This window comes from Mirounga leonina, unplaced genomic scaffold (genome assembly GCF_011800145.1).
Source record: "Mirounga leonina isolate KUSES-001 unplaced genomic scaffold, KU_Mleo_1.0 Mir_170, whole genome shotgun sequence".
In the NCBI taxonomy this organism is placed as follows: Eukaryota; Metazoa; Chordata; class Mammalia; order Carnivora; family Phocidae; genus Mirounga; species Mirounga leonina.
In genome coordinates, this window is record NW_023270433.1 from 27,454,989 (window position 1) to 27,474,875 (window position 19,887).

Consider the following 19,887-nt stretch of genomic DNA (forward strand, 5'->3'; position numbering starts at 1 on the left):
GGGAATTTTAAGTCATTGTTTCTTAAATTTTCTGCATTGATTTTCCCTCCTCTCTCTATCTGGGACTCCAGTGACAGGAATATTTATTTTTTAATATTTTTAATATTGTCCCACAAGGTTCTTGAGGCTTTGTTCATTTTTTTTCCCAGTCTTTTTTTTTCAGAATATAAAATTTCAATTGGTCTGTCTTCAAGTTCAAAGTTCAACTTTCCTCTGTCATATCCAGTTTGCAAGTGAACTATTTAGGCAATATTTTTAAATTCCATTATTGTATTTTTCAATTCTAAAATTTCCATATTTTTTTCTATAAAGCTTCTACTTCTTTGCTAAGAACTTCTATCTTCCCATTCATTTCAACGATATTTGCCCTTACTTCATATAACATGGTTATTTCTGCTTTAAGTTGTTTGGTAATTCCAGCATCTGGGTCATTTCAGGGTTAGCATCTGTGAATTCTCTAGCATCTGTGAGCTTTATTGAGACTTTTACTGGTACTTTGCATCAAGTACTTTTCAACTATATCCAAAACTTTTTAGATGTTATGTTGTGAGCTTATTAAATTCTTCAGAGAATGTTATTTTATTTTAGCAGCAACCAACCTATTAGGTTCAGATGCAAGTCTTAACCTGTCTTTTGTGGGCTATAGTTTAGATATCAATTTAGTTTTCAAAGTTTATGCAGTGCTATTTGTGCCAATATGGGAACTTGTCAGTGGTTTACGCTATAGTATGACAGCACACCTCAGGTCAGTTTTTTGCTTGTGCAGTTCAGAGGGTGAGTGCTGGACATCATACACAGATTTAGATATCTCTTACTATAAATCATTCCTATGATTCCCCCTCTTCCCACCACACACACACACACACACACACACACACACACACACACAGTGTCTTCTTGTTGATCCTCTGGCCATTAAGCTTAAGTTTTAGTGTCTTGTGCTATCATAGACTTCCTAGAATTGGGTCTACCTCAGCCGCAAAATGGTGTGAGAAAAAGAGAAAAATAACATGAATCCCACACTCTTTGGACCATGGATACTTACTTTGTGGGTTCTTTTGGTCAGAATGAAGGATTTTTATCTCACAGTTTTAGGTGCCTGAGCAGTCATCACTGTAGTCCTTGCTAAGCAAGAGCAGCTTCATGGCTGGGGCTTTGCATAGGGCTGGACTGGGAGAATTTTTTTTAAACTAGAATTTCCTTTACAACTATTGGACAGGGCTCCCTTTCCTCAACCTTTGGCCAGAAAAGGAGGGAGAATTTCTTGGTGATTTTTTTCTGTCCATACCCACAAATTTGGGGTACCCTAAAACCTAAGGTAGGAGTCATGCGAGAAAAAAACAAAACAGGAGACTCAAGGCTGTATTGGTTATTCTTTGAGTTTTAATTTCTCTCTGAAATCTGCTTGCTGTTATTTACTTTTCAGGCTTCTCAGTTAGTGCCTTCATGTATTTGGTCTAGAGCTTTTAGTAAGTCTTAATAAGTGGAAGAAGTAGGGTGGAGTGTATTTACTCCATCCTAATTGGAATTTGAACCCCAAAACCCAGTCTAAAAAATTTAGAAATAGATTATTGTGAACCTCACAAAAGAATGTTAAGCATTACTTAGTCATTACTATTCTGATAAATTAGGGTCATGACATTTAAGAAACCTAAACAAAATAACAGTAAGGAACATTCAGTAGTTTCTTTCTTATTAGACCATTTTTACTTGGCTGGTTTTTGAATTATCCTGTAGCTTCAGTTCTTCTCATGCATTAAATGATTTCACCACTCCTTGACATAATAAAGACTTTAAGTGTTTGTTTGACAAATGGCTCATTTGACCTATTTATGAATGAATGCAGTTGTTTGACATTTCTAGTACAAAGAGTAAAGATCTCTTAATTTTTCTGTGTTTTTCTAAGTGAAATGACTTCTTAAATGTTAAGGATTTTAGTCATTTTTGAGAATAAATTGCTTTATTAAAAAAATAATTCTAACATCTACATCACAATAATAGCATCTCTATATTCTCTTTGCGCAACTAAAACTTTTTTAAATGCAGCATAACAAGAACATTGACCGTAATACTATGCCTTGGTGATGCATTAAATTAAATAGTTCTTGTAATAAAAAGGAACAACTTAGCTTCTAATAATTGCCATGCCTCCTAAAAAGTCTTACCTTCATCAAATTCCCATAAGTATTTTAGTCCTGGTCATGACATTTAAATTAAAAAAATAAGACTTTTTTTCTGTTCCCCTTCTTACTAACAACCACCCTAAGCAAGTTTCTTCATCTGTCTGTGCTGCAGCTTCTCTGAGTGGTGTTTGTGCGATATAGTCCTTCCTCTGTGCCTCTCGTTTTCTTATGTAAAAATCTTGCCAGAACAATGCACTATCATTGCACTGAGCAAAAATCACAAATTCTATTTTTTGTTACATTTTCATTAAAGTAGTGAGAGTCAGAGGCCTGCCACGGAACAAGAAAAGAATGAAGGATGCTATCTGCCCCAAAAGCACGAGTAGTCCTAGCAGCTCCTACAGTCTCGTGGACCCCAGGGAAGGACACACTTCTATGGCAGATTTGCTTAAGCCTCTCGGCTTGCTTCTGGTTTCTGTAAGTGTGTTTCAGTGAGATATTGTAAATCCCAGTCACATCTATTCTCTCTCCAGTTCCTTGTTTTAATCCATATAGCTCTGAATTCTCATCTCTAAGTTCTCTATAGGAACAAATACAAATATAGAGTGAGAGAAAGTTAAGCCTGGGGCATAAGTAAGGGCATAAGTGAGAAATAATTGAATTTGAAATAAGGATGTTGATTAAAATATATTACATATTTAAATGTGTTATACACTGTGGAGCATAGCCTCCAGCCCTGCCTGACGGGGAGGCCTGGTCAGAGCCCCGGGCAGACAGGTCTGCCCTACAGCTGTGTTACTGCATGAACTAAGGCCTGCCCTCGGTGCAGCATAGACTCAAGCTCCGTCTGACCAGGGGACCCTGATAAAGGACTCCAGGCAGCCATGGGGCCCAGACTTCTACGTGTATTTTTTCCAGCACCACAAAGCAATTAACTCAATTCTCGGCAGACACTGACCCCATGTCCCACAAATTTAACTCCATTCTGATACTATCTACCTGGGGATGGTGTCAGATTCCACAGATTAAGGGCTCAGTCCCAGAAGACTGCCCAAACTTCAGATATTAATTTCAGGTCCAGATGGTTACCTGTGTTTCTGACCACTGGCTATAAAGATCCCACAAGCTTCTCCTTGGGTTTCATTAATTTGCTAGAGCAGCTCACCAAACTCAGGAAACCAGTTTATTTATTAGATTATGGGTTTATTACAAAAGGTATTAAAGGATATAAATGAACAGCCACATGGAAAGATCCATAGGACAAGGTGTGGGGAAGGGGCCTGGAGCTTCCATGCCCACTCCCATTGTGTCACTCTCCCAGCACCTCCACAATTCACCAACCTGGAAGCCAGCCCAAGCCCAGCCTTTTAGGTTTTTATGGAGGCTTCATGATTAATTAAATCATTGGCCATTGGTAACTGAACTCAATCTCTGGAGTCTCTCCCTTCCTCAGAGGTTGGGGAGGGAGAGGGATGTAAGGGCTGAAAGTTCCAACCCTCTAACCAGGCTGTTGGTTCCCCTAGCAACCAGCCCCAATCCTTAGGTTACCTGAGAGGGGTTCAATAGTCATTCATTAACATAACAAAAGACACCTTTATCATTCTCTTCACTTAGCAAATTCTAGGAGCTTTAGGAGCTCCTTGCTGACATCCCAGGACTAGACCAACTGTAGATGTCCTATAATCACAATATTACAAACACCCACTCTTCAGAGAGCCCAGCCTACAGCTCCCCCCAGCAGCCAGTCCAGGCTAAGGCCCTACCCAAATGCAAAGCCCAGCCTGTGGCCTCTATCAGACAGGAAGCCCAGCCACTGACCCCACCCAACTATAAAGCACAGCTTCCATCCCCACTAAACTGCATGGTATAGCTAGAAGCCCTATCTGAATAGAGAGCCCAGGCAGAAACCATGTCCAAATGCAGAGCCTAACCAGCTGCCAGCCCATTCAGCAAACCCAACTACTGGATGTACCGCGTGGCCCCATCTGTGTCCCCATCCAATTGGGAAGCCCTGCCTGCAGTCCTACCTGAATGTGGAGTACAGCCAGTGGCACCATCCAGTGGGGGAGCACAGCCTGAGGTCCCACCCAACCAGGAGTCACTGGGGTAGCCCCATTTTGGAATTCTACTGGGGGCACCAGCAGGCCAGGGAGCACGGTCTGCCATTCCCACCCATCCGCTGTGACTGAGGAGTCCAAGGAGAGTCCCTGGCTGACTGCAGAGCCCAGCTAGCAGCCCCACCGGCCAAGGAGCCCAGTAAGTGGCCATTCCTTACTAGCTCCCCGCCTCAGAACATGGGCAACATCCTCACCGGACTAGAGACCCCAACAGCAAGCCCCGCCTGCTTGTGGATCTACCAGCTGACCCACCCAGCCCCCCAGGCTGAGCTGACTGAAGGTCTTTCCCTGCCAAAGCAAACCTGTAAACACTGGATGAGATCTTATTTTCAAATGCAGTAAGATGTTATTCAAAGGGTACAAACTTCCAGCTACAGATGAGTAGGTTCTGGGGATCTAATGTATAGCATGGTGACTATAGTTAACAATACTGTATTGTGTACCTGATAGCTGCTAAGAGAATAGATTTTAAGTGTTCTCACCACACCCACACAAATGGTATGATGGATGTGTTAACTAATCGTACTGTGGTAATCATTTTGCAATGTATATCAAATCATCATGTTTTATACATTAAACCTATACAATGTGGGATGCCAATTATATCTCAATAAGCCTGGAAAAATAGAAGTGTTTTATTCTCTCCCTATGAGCCTGGTAATAAGACCAGTGTAGAAATAAAGCTTGTTATTTGCCACTTGTAATTCATTTGAGCATTTCCTTTTCTCTTTTTTCCTCTGTCCCTTCAATCCCCACTTTCCAGAACCTCCTTCTCCACCATTGATTCCCCCCTCCACATCCCACCTCCCAACAACTGCTAGCATTGGTCTTCTCTGAGGCTTCACTGGTCGTCAGAATACCTTAGTATGTCAGGGATAAACCCTGGTGGCCCCTTAGATGCTAAATCATAACACTCCTTATTCACTCCCTCCTTGGCCCAGATCTTAGAACTGTGTTTCTTCTTTACTGTTCATGTTCTGCTTTCCTGGGAATGGAACTATATAAATTCAACTTCAAGTCATGTCCCCAGGACTACCTCCCTTTCCGATAATATTTCCAGTCCTAACTTCTCCCATACAGATATTCTGGAAACGGGTCCCCAGCCACTTGGGTGGATGCATTCATTCTAATTCATCAAGCTATACTCTTATGATTTGTATACTTTTCTATACCATGTTGTACTTAACAAGATGTTTATTAAAGTAAAAAATATAAGCAGAAAACAAGAGGGCTGAGTGCAGAATGCCAACGATGTGGAAAAAGTGGCTATATCTCTTAGAGGAATAAGATTTGGTAAGAGAAAATCTGTATGGTTGAGGGGACTCATAAAAGCTGCTCAGGGTGGGTGGATAAAGTCATCTCTGTTTGGCATGGAGAGGGGTGTGTGTGTGCAAAGAAGGCAAGCAGCTAGAAAGCCCCTGAAGATTGAGGAGTCTCGCCTTTTGGTTAAACCCAGCAATGCTTTTAATAAAATGGCTTATCTTGTGCTTCTCTGCTTGATGTTTCCAGAGCTCCTTGGCGACTCCAGGTCTTCCTGGATTCTCCTTGCTATGTCCCTAACTGCCTCAGTGGCATCTCCAAATGACAGAATAAGGACTCTTCCACCCCAGGGCCTTCTCAAGCATCAGCCTGTTTCAGGTTCTGTTTCTATAGGCCCTGCCCCACTCCCTGTGCCTGCCTGAACACCCATCCTGTAGTGACCCCAATATGCCCACATCAGCAGCCTGTTTTTGCACATAATATAAATGTTTCTGTTCTCTAATGTTGAGTCAGGCCATAAAACATACTCAGCACTGTTACTTAAAGTTCATCTTGACCTGGCTCCCTGGTTGACTGGGGTGAGAAAATTCAGAGCATGAGAAGGCTATGAGTTTCCATGAGTCAGGAAAGCTCATTTAAGTGATAAATCTGGAGGACAAAAGTAAAAACTGTCTATAGGTAAGTTATATCATGACAAGACTGAATAACCCTAATCTACCTCAACGATGCTACCCTGGATAAAACTTTAATTCTTTTTCCTTTAGGACACTTTGAGGTCGCTCTAGGCCATACTTTCTAATTACTGTGGAGTTTTGTTTGTCTGTGGACTTCTCTCCTAGTCACACAAAGAAGAATACGGAGCTTGAGCAAAGAAAAAATGAAACCATATTATAGAGATTATATTTTAAATTCATTTTGTTTGAAACTGGAGATAGGTGAACTCCAGAAGTCAGTTGTAGTGTCTGTCTTTGCCAAAAAATGGACTTTGTAAATGCTAAGTTCCTGAGACTACCAGTTCTGCTCTGTAAAGTGTAACGGGATTTGGTCACTTTGATTACTGAAAGCGAGGTGCTGAAAATCATCAGGAGTATGTGAAGCATTGTAGTTACTCCCTTTATTCTGAACCCGCTCTGAGGAAAATTGATTATTCATTAATTGTCATGAAGGTGCTAGGGAAACATAGGTGAAAATATTGTTCTTGAACTCAAGCAGTTGATGGTCTAATTTAGGATACAGAAATACAAACAAATACAGTTCAGAGTCGTGAGGGCTCTAACGGAAGAACTAGCTTCTCGGAGGCCTAGGTGTGTGGAGAAATGCATGATGCAAAGAAAGTTATGCTTACATTGGGCTTTCAAGAATGAGGGTTCATCAGGAAGAAATGTTGCCTGAGGTGTGGTGGAGCAAGAATGACCATGTGCCTCACGCTACGCCCGGAGCAAGCTGAGCAGGAGCCAAGGAGTCCTGTGGTGGAGGCTGGCCTGGCAGCGCAGACCAGTTTAAGTATGACAGCCCTTGCATACTTAGTTTGTAGCTAAAGGGGAATAAATAGAGAGTTTTAAGAGAATGAGATGATCAGATCTGCATTTTAGAAGGATACTGGAAGTAGCGTGAGCAATGGACTCACGAAAAATAGACAAAAGACAAGACCTGTTACAAGGCCCTGGCAAAAATCTCAGAAATAAAACTATCATATTTAACATATTTTGAGTGTTGGAAAGATCTTATCAAAGGCAGAATTATATGTTTGAAATTACATCTATAAAGGCTTTGAAAATTATTCATTTAATAAACACATTCATTTAATACACTATCATGTATCAAGCATTGAAAAAGCAGATATATAGGATGTGTGCAAAAGATTTAATTATAGCACTGTTCATTGCAAAGTTACAACTAAATATCTGCAAATAATCAAAGGACCCACAATTATTAGATTGCCTAAAATATTTTTCTATTTTATACATACACATTATACATATATAGTATGTATATACATAACTTTTTAAAAAGGCACATGACTTTTGTACATTTTTTTTTCAAAATATGAACAATTTCCATAATTATTTGTCATTTAAATGTAAATGCATTCCATCATAATGTTACTAGATAGAGAACCGGTTCCAAACTCAGGTTCAGCTGCTTGCTGCTTGAAAATCAGTACTCTAGAAACCAAGTGATGGTGGGAAAGAAAAGGTTGCTTTATTCAGGAAATCGGCGAACTAATGTCTCAAAGGCCATCTTCCCCGTCCAGGCGAAGCTAGAGGGCTTTAAAGGGGAAGACATGGGGAAAACGGGGGAGGGGGGGAGGCGCACGCTATGTGCAGAACAAGCAGGTGCCCAGGCGGTGAGTGGAATGTGGACATGACCCTGAACAGACTCGCTGACATCTGTATGAGAATGAAGTTAGGCCTTACCTTCTGGGGAAGTTTGGTCCTCCACTCCTAAGGCCCGTGGTCTGCAAATCTCAAAGTGTTCCTCTCCCCCTCTGTTTTCTGAAAGACTGTTATTACTTCTTCCTTGAATGGTAAAATTTACAAGTGAAACCCCATGGGACTAAAGTGTTCCTTGTGGGAGGATAGTCATTTGAATTGCATTAATAGATGTGAGGCTATTCTGGTTTTGTCTATTCTTGTCAGTTTTGGTTGAGTTTTATCTTTCCAATTTGTCTAAATTGCTGCATTGGCATAAAAAATCATAATTTTTTTAGGTATCCTTTTAATTAGGTAAGAGCCATAGTAGTAACTCTTCTTTCCATCTTGATATTAGACTGATTTTGTTGTTCTTTTGAGAACCAGTTAGCAGTTTCACTAATTTTTTCTCCACTGTTCTTCGGTCCTATATATGCTGACTTCTACCTTTTATTATTTCCACCTTTCTATTTACTTTGTTCTTATTTATTTAGAAAATGGAATATTAGACCATTGAATTTGCACCTCTTTTGGTTTTCTAAATCTATCATTTTTTTAACCCCCCCCCCCAAAAGGGATTCCTGACCATAACAGAAAAAACTAGAAATCTGTAAGAAAATATTACCTGGAAATTAAATACATTCCAAAAGAATCCAACAGTCAGAAGAAATGTCAAAGCAAATTAGAATATATTTTGAACTTAAAGATGAAAATGCAACATATCAAATTTTGTGAGATGAAGCTAAATGATATAGCTTGCTAGAAAGAAAGGTCTCAAGTCAATAATCTAACCTTCTACCATAAAGCTAGAAAAGAGCAAAGTAAGCCCAAAGCAAGCAGAAAAAAAGGACAGAGCAGAAATCAAAGAATTGAAAACTGAAAGGCAATAAAGTAAGTCAATGAAACAAAAAACTGGTTCTTTGAAAAGACAATAAAATCGACAAACTTCAGCAAGATTGACATAGAGAAAAAAACATAAATTACCCATACCAGGAATGAAACAAGTGATAGCACTTCAGAGCTTGAAGACATCAAAAGGATAATGAGGAAATACCATGACCGCTAAACAAATTACAAATTTGACAATTTAGGAGGAAAAAATTCCACAAAAAAACACAAAGCTATCCATTATAAAAGATAAATTTAAGTAGCCCCATAACTATTAAAGAAATTGTACTTTACATTCTCCCATCCCACCCCCCAATCTCTAGGCCCAGTTTCACAGAAAAATGCTAATATTTAAAGGATTAAGAAAAATTCTATAGGATTCTACAGAAAATGGAAGAAAGAACATTTCCCAATTCATTTTATAAAGGTAGCATTATCCCAAAACCAAAGAAAGCCAGTAGGGAAAAACAGAAAAGAAAAAGAAAACATACTGGTCAAAGTCCTTCATGAACATACACAAAAATCATGACCAAACTATCAGCAAACAGAATCCTCTAATAAAGGCATACCCTGGAGTTATTTCAGGTTCTGTTCCATACAACCACAACAAAGCAAGTATCACAAGGCAAAATTTGGGGTTTCCCAGTGCATATAAAAATATTTATAAGTCTATTAAATGTGCGACAGCATATGCATATACCTTAATTAAAAAATACCTTATTGCTAAAAAATGCTAACCATCATCTATCTGAGCTTTCAGTGAGTTGTAATCACTGATCACGGATCACCATAACAAATAATGAAAAAATTTGAAATTATCATGGGAATTACCAAACTGACAGACTCAAAGAGAACAAAGGCTGTCAGAAAAATGGTGCTGGCAGACTTGCTTGCTGCACAGTTGCCACAAACCTTCAATTTGTATAAAAAAACAAACATGCAGTTATCCGTGAATCATAATAAAACAAGGTATGCCTATACATAAAAAGAATTATAGACCATGGCCAAATGGGGTTTAATTTAGGAATACCAGGTAGGTTTAATATTCAAAAATTATGTAATGTAATTCATAATATAAACAGGTTAAAGAAGTTACATGATCATATCAATCAATGCAGAAAGGGCAATGAAAATTCAATAATGCATCCATGACAAAAGCGATCAAACTAGGAATAGAAGGAAACTTATCTTGATAAAGGATGTAAACCAAAAGCCTACAGCTAACATTTAGGTGGTGAAAGACTGAATGCTTTCCTCAGAATTCTGGGGAAAAGGTAATATGCCAGCTGTCATTATTACTCTTACACAACATTGGCCTGGAACCTCAAGCCAGGGCAGTTAAGAAAAGGAAATAAAAGGCACACAGATCAAAAAGGAAGAAAACCTGCCCCGATTTGCAGATGACATGATTGTGGAAGTGGCTGGCCTATTTGATTGCTTCGCCATATTAGAAAAGGGATTCTCAAGTTTTTGCTTTTGCCTTTGTTAGTGTACCTGAAATGCCCAAACCCAACAAAAAAAAGGAATCCTTTTCAAATGTTTGACATTCTTCCTAAAATAATTTTCTCACATTTTGCGTACTGCTCATCGAGGTGGGTCTTAAATTTATTACGTACAACACACACAAATGTTCCACCTCTCAGAAGGGTAATATATAATCTATCAGAGTCTGCAGACCAGCTGCCAAGACTGGTATCTTGGCTCTGCCTCTAACTGTGTTGCCACCGTGAACAAGTTTCTTAACTTGTCTGCTCAGTTTCCTCAATTATATAATGCTGATCAACAGTACTTACCTCAAATGTGAGAACATGTGCAAATGAGAATAGCATCTGATGTAGAAAAGAGCTCAGTAAATGTCAGTTACTCCTATTATTGCAGATCTGTGAAATAAATGTCCTCATTTCCCCTTCATGTCTTCTTCTAGTCAAAGAATATGAACAACATGACTCAACAAAAATTTAATGTTTGAGGATTTTCATCCAAGAGCAAGATTATATATGACACAAATTAGGGAAGCAAACACAGAAAATATGCAGTAAAGAAAACTGGTTCGTATGGCAAAATATTCAACCTCACAAGTTATTGAGAAAGTGCTAGTTAAAACAGCAATGAAGTACCATTTTATAACTAGCAAATCAGAAGTAATAAAACTAATAGCCAGTGCTGACTGGGTTGTGGTCAACAGGTATGTGACCTTGCTGCAAGTGTGAACTGACTGGCAAACAATTTGCAATGCATTTGAGAGGAAATAAACTCCTGTCTGTCTCATATGTGGTATTAGACCTCCTGTACTTCAGCATTTACAGCTTTGTCTCCCTCTCCTCCCACAATGGACAAGAACTAACTCCAGATTCAATCCTTTCCGATGTGTTATCTGACATGAGAAGGAAGGATGAGAAATGTTAAAGCCAAGGCCAAGAACTATAAGCATATATAGAGGAAGGATAACATAAAGGAACTAATAAGACTCAAGTATCAAGAAGGGATGTGGGGCCAAAATAACATACTCAAGATGGGATTAGATCATATGAGGGCTTTCAAGATTCAAAGTTTGGAGACACTGCTCTGGCAATGTACCTAGAGATAACAGGACCTACATATAGTAATCTTATGGTGGGTGGTAGTGCTTCTTTTGAGTTCTTAAAGGAAATTCAACCTTTTGAACTGGAAAGCAGAAGACATTAAGAAATATAATAATCAACAAATTTTGAGTTCTTTTGGTAAAATAGATGGATCTTTTTATAAATGTATAAGAATGAAGGAAAATAAATACATTCTCATTCACCAATAGACTGTACTGATTGGACTATGAAAAGCCAGACAAAAATCTCTGAAAACAGGAGACTTCAGATAAACGTGGAGGGCAGCATGCAACAGACCTTCTCCCAGACTTCTATTAAAAACCGGTGAAGACTTTTGAAAAACTTAAGATTGCACAGACCAATTACTAAGCATATAGAAACATGATATCCAAACATCACTGAGTCTACATCAGGGCTCTGGCATTGTATCTTCACAGAACTAACCACAAACAGCTCCTGCATGCCTAACAGCATCCTTTGTGTTCCCATTGTTGGTCCAGATACTTGCTTTATAAGTCTTCCTTACCTAAATGACTTTCTTAACAACAGAAAACACACTAATATTACCTTAGGAATTAAACTAATTAAAAGCTGACTATCAGCTATATTTATCCTATAATTTAATTTCATGTTTCTTTGATTTTTTAATTTTGCAAACAGAATTTACCCACCAACCATGTATCTCAGGCTCCCCAATATATATATATAAAAGAATTGTGTAAGAAAACGTTTGAGGACATGCATAAAATCACAATCACAGTAATTGGACCACAGTTACACTAATTAAGAAGAGAGGAATCTATACTCATTTATAAGTGATTACATAAAGGAAGAGAAGATACGGGTTAAGTAACAAAACATTACATTTTTACATAAATAAGTAAAGCCAAAGTTCTTTGTTTAAAAAACAGGTCAAGGTGAAGGAGTAAATTTGTACTTTTAACTTCCAGATGTGGTCATTTGGGTCCTTTTGCCTTGGATGTGGTTTCCTTTGGAATCTTTCCATTTTGACACTGAGTAAATCTGGCTACTGTAGAAACACCATCCACAAACTTGGTTTTGAAAAGGACATTTGCATTGTTGAACATACCCTCCTTCAGTGACACCACAATGAACTTAAGGGAAAAAAAGAAAACATAAAAGATACTTCTTGTAATCTGAAGAAATGCACTCCTGTTTTTATTCTGGGGTTAAGAACTGTGTGGAGATATGCTGATTTTGTTACTTCTTTCAAAGCTTGGCTCAAAGCAAAGGCACCATCCTCAAATGCAAGTAACAAATAGTTCTAATATTGGGCACCTAGATGAATTCTAGCTTTCTAAATTTGGTTTTAGGAGTCTCTTAATTTTACCTGGAGTGCGTCATCACCCAGGTTTACTAATTCCTACTGCTTGTTGCTGTCCTCTGCAGCTAGCTGGCATCACTGTTTTGCTGCTAGCTCTAAATGCCCCGCTGAAATAGCCTTCTCTCTGATATTTTAAGAGTATCAAAGAAGGCTACTAGTTCCTACACGCACTACCACTAGGTCAGATGGAACATCTACAGAATTAAGAAAGGGTACCACTTCACTGTTACCTGCTAAAAAGACTACCATAATAATAGTCTGTGATAACTACGATAAGTGAAGCCCCCCGGAGTTGTACGGTGCATTATCAATATAACCACGTGTGGCAGCCCCAGTTCCTGCAGCAACAGTTCGATAAAAAACAAACTGTTCTTAAAGGGCTTTTCTCTATTTCCTACCCAGGAAAAATGACGAGTGCCCCCATCAAGTACCACATGATTTTCTGATTTCCTAAAACAGTCTTGCTTTGGGTGTGTATTCTCTGGCAGCTAGCTAGAGAAAAAAATAATGTTAAATTAATTCCAAATTATGGGAAACTTAAGATTCTCCCTCAGGGTACAACCAACAATGGTAATGCCTGGCTCTTTCTTTAATAGGAAACCAAACCTTTTTTCCTCCTATATCCATTTGAATGTAAGTATATGTAAATCTTCACTATATATTTAAAGAGATACACAATAATATTTCTCAATCCTAAATATCTTCATATTGGCCATTACTAAAGAACAGTTTCAGAAGAACAAATAACTAAAACTATCCCGGAGACGTCTTTTCTGGTTCTTACCTGAGAATGTGTGAAATGAGTACGCAGCATCTGTCCAATATTCTGGGTGTGAGAAAGGTCCAAGGCTGCATCTACCTCATCCAGGATATAAATTGGAGCAGGTTTGAAGAGGAGCATGGATAATATTAATGACAAAGCTACTAACGACCTGCAAAAAAGACCAAAAGAGAAGTTATCAAAAGTTGATTTTACCACTCTTTACCCAAACACGGAAGCAAATCTGCTATCCTCTTATTATGGAATAGTGCAGATTTAACTGAAAGATCACCATAGAAATAAAGAATCTTAAGTTTCAAACTTCAACATTTTTGCTGTATTAAAATGGTTCTCTTATTTTAGCTTTTCCTTTTTTCTCTTCAATGGAGTTTTATTTTACAGGTTTATATTCTTTCCAATCAAAGAATCAGGATAATTGGCACTTACTCTTAAGGAAAGATCATGTTAAGTATTCTCTTTCCTTCCCCAATTGCTGTTAGATGCCTAGGTAGCAGGCGAGTGAGGGCCATAGACTCACTGGTTGACAACCGCTAGTGCTTGGTGATACTGTAACTGGTTTAGGTGCCCTCTTTCAAACTTTTACTATGCATGCATCTATGAGTACCTACACACACATTCTTATTGGCACCATTTAAGAGTAAGTTGTATAGATTATAGCCCATGACTTCCCAGTGTCAGAAGTTCAAACAATTATTATGTGATGGTTAATTTTGTGTGTCAACTTGCTTGGATTACGGAGTACTCAAATATTTGGCTGAACTTTATTTCTGGGTATGTCTGTGAGGGTATTTCTGGGTGAAATTTGCCTTTGAATTGGAAGACTCAGTAAAGCAGTTTGTCCTCTCCAATGTGGGTGGACATCACAGTCTGCTGAAGGACTCAATACTAAGAAAGGTAGAGGAAAGAATCTGTTTTTTCCTGCCTCATTACTTGAGCTGGGACATGGATATTCTGCCTCAGTGTTCCTGGTTCTCAGGCCTTCACACCCAGACTGAATTACACCACTGGCCCTCCTGGATTTCTAGCTTGCAGACAACAAATTGTGGGACTTCTCAGTCTCCACAATAAGACGAGCCAATTCCTTATTAAAAAACAACCTCTTCATACACATACACGCCCTGCTGGTTTTGTTTCTCCGGAGAACCCTAATAATACACCTTATTTAAAATTTGTAGTTAGGCATCTCAGATTCTATAGGTCTTTTTCAGTTCTCTTCTAGCTAACCATTCCCTGTAACTGTAGCTGGTTTTGTTCAGAATCCTAATAATTCTTGTATTTTTTTCTTAAACGTTTTATTTAAAAAAGGCTTTTTTTTTTTTTAAGGTGAAACCAAAATATCTAGCAAGGGAAATGTATGAAACAGTGCAAAAAACAGTGAGACTGACTCTACCTCAATAGAGGGGAGCTGAGGTCATACAAGCAACCTAAAATTATTTTTCATTGGCCTTCTCTGTGCCAAATGCTTATGGCACTGAGCTTTCTTCCAACTTAATTTTTCAGAAAAAAAATATCTCACCAAGAGTTAAAACTACTGTGCTGGATATACATCTAAAATAATGGTATATATCTAAAAATAATTTTGTATCTTAATTATGGAAATAATTTTCAGGTCCAATAAGAAAATAAGCATACTAAATTTTAGGTTTTCCTCAAAATATTTTCTAGGACTTTGGCAAAAAAAGTTAGATATTGGGATCTGAACTGTGGAATTCAATTTTAACAGTCACCAGAATGTGTCTTATACTGTTAAAATATTTAGGAATCTTACAATGAAATAAATCAAGGGACCACTATTCTAATTATAAAAATGACAAAGGATTTCACAAGGAAAATGAACAGGTCTTAGTATTTTCTACATATGTAAGAGTAACATGATGGCATCATATGGCACATGAGAACAATTTAAGGACTAGGATTGCACATCCTGAAAGGGAAAAATAAATAATAACCATCTTTAATTAATGTGAATATTCACGATTTTCTCTTAGTAGGTTTTAATTATTTGGTTCTCTGCAGCAGGTAAGGAGGGAGGCCACATGACCTCTTAAGTTTCTCCTTAGTATGCTGATTATCTGAATTCACTCCTTTATGTAGATCCAAGTTTCCTTCTGGTAAATCCTTTTCCTTTCACCTGAAAACTTCCTTTAACTTGTACAGTTCTGCTGGGATCAAACTCCTCCAGCTTTTGCTTTTCTGAAAAAAATATTTATATTGACTTCAATTTAAAGAATATTTCAATTAGACATAGAATTCTTGGTTGACATGTTTTTCTTTTAGCACTTTCTAGATGTTGTTCCAGACTTCTGGCTTGTACAGTTTTGACAATAAGCCCGAAGTCATTTTTCTCTTTGTCCCTTGCTGCTTTAAGATTTTTCTAATCATTGGCATATAAAAATCACAATTTCATATAACATGCTTTGCTATGTTATTGTATGTATGTGGGGGGGGGCAGGGGATGTGTTTATCCTACCGAGCGTTCACAGAAATGAAGATTGTGGGTTTATAGAACTCATCAAATTGGGAAAATCTGGGGCCATTATTTCAAGTATTTTTCTGTTTTGCCTCTTCCTTTCTTCTTGGAACTCCAAATACACGTATGTTAGATGGCTTGATAGTCACTGAAGCTCTGTTTTTATAGTTTTGTGTTTCTTAGTTTAGCTTTAATAGTTTCTATTTGCTGTGCCTTCAAAGTCATTCATGTTTCTTTTACACTGTCTAATCTGTTAATGTCATGTGGTGAACTTTTCCTTTCAGGCATATTTTTTTATCTCCAGAAATTCCACTAGGTTCTTTTTCCCCTGTAATTCTTGGAAATAACTAACATAATTCTATAACTTCCTTGTCTCCTATTTTTATCACCTGCCACTTCTGGGTCTGTTTCCATCGAATAATTTTTCTCTAGGCTATAAGTCACATTTTCTTGATTTCTGTCCAGTGCTTTTTATCAGATGCCAGACACTGTGTTATGTTAGAGTCTCAAGTTACATGAGGATCAGCTTGCTCTCTTCAGGGTATGTGATGAACTCTGCTGTGTGTGTAGAGTAGCTTTCACTTTGGGAACAGTACAGACTGAATGCTAAGCAGGGGCCTCCCAAAATTCTAATCTGTTTCTTTAACTTAGTGAGACTACTAGGCTTCATATGGATTCCCCTCCCTGCACCTGCAAACCAGAAATTCTCCTATGGAGAAAGCTGGGGTGAACACTGAGCTCAGCAGTTTTGTTTCATTGTTCTCAGGTATCATATTCTTGGCCTATTCATTTCCCAAAGTCTGAAAACAGTTGTTTTTCATATATTTTATCTAGTTTTCTAATCGCTTACCCTTATTTCTCCTTTGTTGCCTACTATCTTAAAGGTTTATTTATTTATTTGAGAGAGAGCATGCACATGCAAGCGGGCGGAGAGGGAGAGAATCCCAAGCAGACTCCCAACTGAGTGTGGAGCCCAATGTGAGGCTCAATCCCATGACCCTGATATCATGACCTGAGCCGAAATCAGGTGTTGGATGCTCAACCAAGCATCCAGGCGCCCCTGTTGCCTATTATTTTAATCAAATGTTTTTTTAAAAAATCTGCAGTCTTACATATAAAGCTCCTTAAATTCTACATGTAAAGATTACCTACCAATTTTCAATTTTGTTTTGCTTAGCTGTGAGATCATGATGGATTATAATACAATAAGAGGAATGAGAAATTATAATACTGCAAAGGGATTGCTTACCTCTGACCACCACTAAGTTCTGTTAGGTTTTCTTTCCAAGTATTTCCTAAAGCAACCTTGAACTCCAAACCATCCAATACAGTTTGCCCCTCTGGTGGTGCAAGCATAGCATTAGCACCAGGCAAGAGAGTAGAAAAAATAGACCCAAAGTCCTTGTTCACCTGGATTTAAAAAAAAAAAGATTAAAATAATATAGAAAGCTTTCCAAGAATAATCAAATGTTGGTATGTATATATTCAATCTAGCAGATGCATTTTGTTGTCTGTTACTAACTCAGGTTTTGACATATTATGGCCCATGTGACAAATCTGGCCATGCCCATTCATTTATATACTGTCTATGGCTGTTAGCACTAAAACAGTAGTCTAGTAATTGCAACAGAGACTATATGGCTCACAAAGCCAGAAATATTTATTACCTGCCCCTTTACAGAAAAAATTTACTGGGCTCTGCTCTAACTTCCAAGGGGAACTACAGGCTATACTTCTAACTCTATCCTGGAATTCTGATACTTTTGTAAGCTATATTACAGGAATCTTCAGAGACACACAACTGTATAATATAGGAAACTGAAGTTGCAGTTGGGAGAGGCAGAAAAGGAAAACTCTCTTTTGGCATAAAATGTTCTCTTATAAAACTTGTTTTCTGACTGTTTTGATAGGCCAGTGGTTATCAGCCAACCTTAAAAAGCCTAAGATCAAGGTGAAGTCTAGGAAAAAAAGAGGCATGAAATCAAACCGCCAGATCTGTTCAAGGTGTTGAATGGTCCTTTTCTGTAGGCTTCTTCTCAGCCAAAGAAGTTGTCAAAAGACAGGAGCAGGACTGGACCCCAACAGAAAAAGGCTAAAGAAGCTGTCTGGTTTATCCCCATTAAGCCACAGATTTACCTAGAGATTTAAGTCAATATTTGAATTGTGATTGGGTAATTTCTGTGCATACACACTTGATCAATGATTTGAGAATTTTCAAATACACAACTAATAATCTTAGAGTTCATCAAATTTGAGTGTGTACATTCACAGGCACAAATCCATGAGGATCTGACAGTCATGTTCTCCAAAGAAATCCCCAAATTCAAGTGCATGAATATTGGTACTAATGAGATCCAGATACAATCAAGCAGTGCTACTGAATATAGATGTATTAAGGAATACAGTTTTAAGAGCAACTGCATTACATGCTGAGTAATATTCTACACAGAGTTAATAGGTTTTAGTTTTATCTGGGATAGATTTCTAGAGCTAGGTGAGGTTCATCACAATGGAGAGGACCACTGTCTTTTTTGGGAATGATAAAGATAGCAGCATTTATAAACACCTTTGGTTCTTTTTCTTTTCTTTAATTTTTTGGCCAGGCAAGAGAAAAGCACTAAACAGAGGATTAAAACAGTAGACTACTACTAAACCCTTAACATGACCATGGATACCATGTGGAAATTCCTCCAAAGGGTAAAAGAGAAACTTATCAGTTAATGGGCAGAGAAGAATACAGCCCTATTCAAGATAGGAAATGCACTACATTCATGGACAGATATAAAGGTGAAATGCAATCAAATTCTGAAAATCCAATACGTTAAGAAGGAAACAGAAAAATAAACATAGCCAATGCCGAAAATACTCTGGCTTTCTGAATGAAGTGTGCTAGAAGCCAGAAGGAAATATATAATGCTAATAATAACACTACTACCTCAATAGGTTATTGTGAGGATTAAATGAGAAAATTAATATGAGAATGGTACTTCACATATAGTAAGTATTCAATAAATTTACCTGCTTTGAGAGAACCTTGGAAATTGGGGGAACATCAATTTAAAGGATAAATCTGTACTTGCACTAAGTCCAGGACTCATGGGGAAAACAAGAGACAAAACCTCTCAGATCCAGTGTTAAGTCCACATTTATACAAGAATAATGGGACCAACTTTTTGCATGTATTTTAAAACAAACACCACAGAGAGATGGAACACTGAAAATAAGTTATAGAGTAGTAAAAACAAGGTGACTAAAAGGGATAATTATGCTGCCATTACTGAAAATGAATTTTTCAGAATTATGAATAATTAGAGAATTAAAAAGCAAAAAAAGAGGCGAGGTGCCCAATTAAATCCCAGAGGCATGGGACTGTTGAAGTACCAAACAGCACGGTAACTATGTTTGGAATCTTTTGGCTGAGAGTCTTTTGCTAGGACAGATACAGGAAAACTTCCACATAAGAGGCTAAGGAATTATCCTACAGGAGACAAATACATGCAGTCAGGGAAGTAGAAATAATAGTAAAGAATCTTGAAATCTGCCAAAGTTGTCATAAGATAAAACAAAAAAGGCACTTAGGATTTTGCTGAATGACAGTCCAGTGAAAGAATTCTAAACTTCCTTGCTTACTGCCCTTTTAAGGGCAACAAGGGCGACAGCAGTTAGCAACTAAAGGCAATTTTAACTTTGGTTCTAATCTAGAAAAAGAGAATTCCAGTTTTTCCACCTTTGGCTATATGATCTTAGGCTATTTCAACTTTCTAGGCTTTGATTTCTTCATCTATAAAATATGGATGGCTAACTATCAGTTATGGAATTGTTAATTTACGTATAAAATGCTTTGCTAAAAACCTACAGAATGCATAATTATGAATTCTGAAATGCAGTTAATAACTTGTAAGTGGTAAGG

General features: G+C 37.9%; 1 protein-coding gene across 1 annotated transcript in view; it reads right to left on the reverse strand.

Annotated features, from left to right (window-relative positions):
- Positions 1 to 12,038: 12,038 nt before the first annotated feature.
- SMC2 (structural maintenance of chromosomes 2) overlaps positions 12,039 to 19,887 on the reverse strand; it is a 61,333-nt gene continuing 53,484 nt past the window's right edge. The window contains exons 23-25 of the mRNA XM_035016183.1: positions 17,227 to 17,387; positions 13,511 to 13,658; positions 12,039 to 12,496 (exon numbers count right to left, since the gene is read on the reverse strand). Coding sequence (XP_034872074.1) covers positions 12,338 to 12,496; positions 13,511 to 13,658; positions 17,227 to 17,387 — 468 coding nt within the window. The 3' untranslated portion in view covers positions 12,039 to 12,337. The remainder of the gene's footprint in view (positions 12,497 to 13,510; positions 13,659 to 17,226; positions 17,388 to 19,887) is intronic.